The sequence below is a fragment of the Perkinsus marinus genome (assembly GCF_000006405.1).
Source record: "Perkinsus marinus ATCC 50983 genomic scaffold scf_1104296955874, whole genome shotgun sequence".
NCBI classification, from domain to species: Eukaryota; Perkinsozoa; order Perkinsida; family Perkinsidae; genus Perkinsus; species Perkinsus marinus.
The window spans coordinates 550,964-552,513 of NW_003207677.1; the positions used below are offsets into that span (position 1 = coordinate 550,964).

Genomic DNA, 1,550 nt, shown 5'->3' on the forward strand with positions numbered 1-1,550 from the left:
CCTCCTTTGCCTACAGAGCCTACCACCAATCTTTCGTCCTCATCCTACCATCTCCCCATCTGCTTTAGGCGCTGCCACCGACATCTTGCCTAGCAGGTGTTCAAGGCTCTCCTCCCTCAGCGTGCTCATATCAACATCGACACTCACAAATAATAACAACAACTGCCGCATTAACTCGACACACTAAACACAATTCGGAACGAATACGTCAGGAAGCCACACCCTTGAGTTTTCTCAATGCCCTTTGTAAAATGGCAACTTGGCCACGTAGGAACCCCCGTACCACTCCACTGCCACTTCTTCCACTCAAAGCCCGCAACCTCGAATCAATCTCCTCCTGAATCACATCACCGCACAGCTCCCGAGCCTCTTGTTCATGCTCGACGTTCCCCAGTGAGTCCCCAACCACTACATTCTTCAGTGACGCTGTAACGCCATGATCTCTGGCAATTTTGAGGCGCGCGGTAGTCGCAAAGCTGTGCGATAGCGAGCCATCGACACACACAAATAGGCCCCCTTCAATCAGTTGCTGTACAGCGTCTCCAGAGCTCCACAATTTCCCAGGTGACACCCGAACGCTTTCGAATTGACAATTTTCAGCATTCAAGTGGGAAGTAAGTGTAGAGAAACCATAACGCATGAGCAGATCTGTGCTGGCACACCCACTGTACACGACGAAGAACTGCTCGTTTTCGTTATAGTCTCGCATAGCAGTGAACTCATAGCGATGCTCACGAACATTATAATTCCCACAACGATTTTGCATACCACATTTCCCACAATTCTCAGTAGAGTAAGCCTCGGCGCTGTGATTGACCATGTCTCCTAAGGGAACCAGACAGACTCCACCAAGTCGATGGTAACAGCCTCGCGTCTCTATCGTCCAGTAGGCCCATTCAATATCTTCCATCGCGTATCTTCCTCCCGTAGCCTGGCGTATCTTTTCGCAGGAAATCTTGCACGTGCGCTCAGCCGTTTCAAGTTCCTCCGCAAGAACACTAGAGGCCGCAGAAAACATCTTCTTATCAGCTTCGGACCAGTAGGAAATCGTTGTGTACTCCAAAGGCAGTGTACGCAGATACAACGAGCGCCAGTCCGAGGGGCTCAAATTGCTGCGAGACCTCTCTAGTAACCTTAACAGTATCAACGAGAGCAGCTCCGCTCCGCTAAGAATCTTCCCCATTTTCATTATCCATTTCCGATATACTTCGGAATCGTCACTGAGGCAAGGACTGCTGACGTTTGCAGTGATTATGAACTTGTGGGGGATTCCAATAGCCACTTGTCCACTCTGAATAGCCGTCTTAACGCGTACACCCCTTCCTGCGCCACTGAACTCCTCCACAGCGACTCGGTTGAGCTCAGCCCCCGGGGTGGAGCGGATGAGGTCGAAGAGAGACCCTAGTGGGTCAGAGGCCATGATATAAGGATTCACTGATCCAATATGGAATATTCGATTATCAAAGAGGAAAAGCTCCCGGAGGTTACCACTCCGAGTACATCTTTTTGGCGAGCCGGGATGCACGGTACAGTTACATCCCTCCACATAT

At 50.5% G+C, this 1,550-nt stretch overlaps 1 protein-coding gene across 1 annotated transcript; it reads right to left on the reverse strand.

The window, feature by feature from the left end:
- Pmar_PMAR020554 (Protein SET DOMAIN GROUP, putative) lies at positions 1 to 1,436 on the reverse strand (the record flags this gene model as incomplete). Its single annotated transcript, XM_002775528.1, has 3 exons — positions 223 to 1,436; positions 49 to 89; positions 1 to 10 (listed from the first exon to the last, which is right to left on the reverse strand). Coding segments are annotated over exons 1-3 (1,249 nt in total), but the record flags the coding sequence as incomplete, so codon positions are not given.
- Between the last annotated feature and the right edge of the window lie 114 nt (positions 1,437 to 1,550).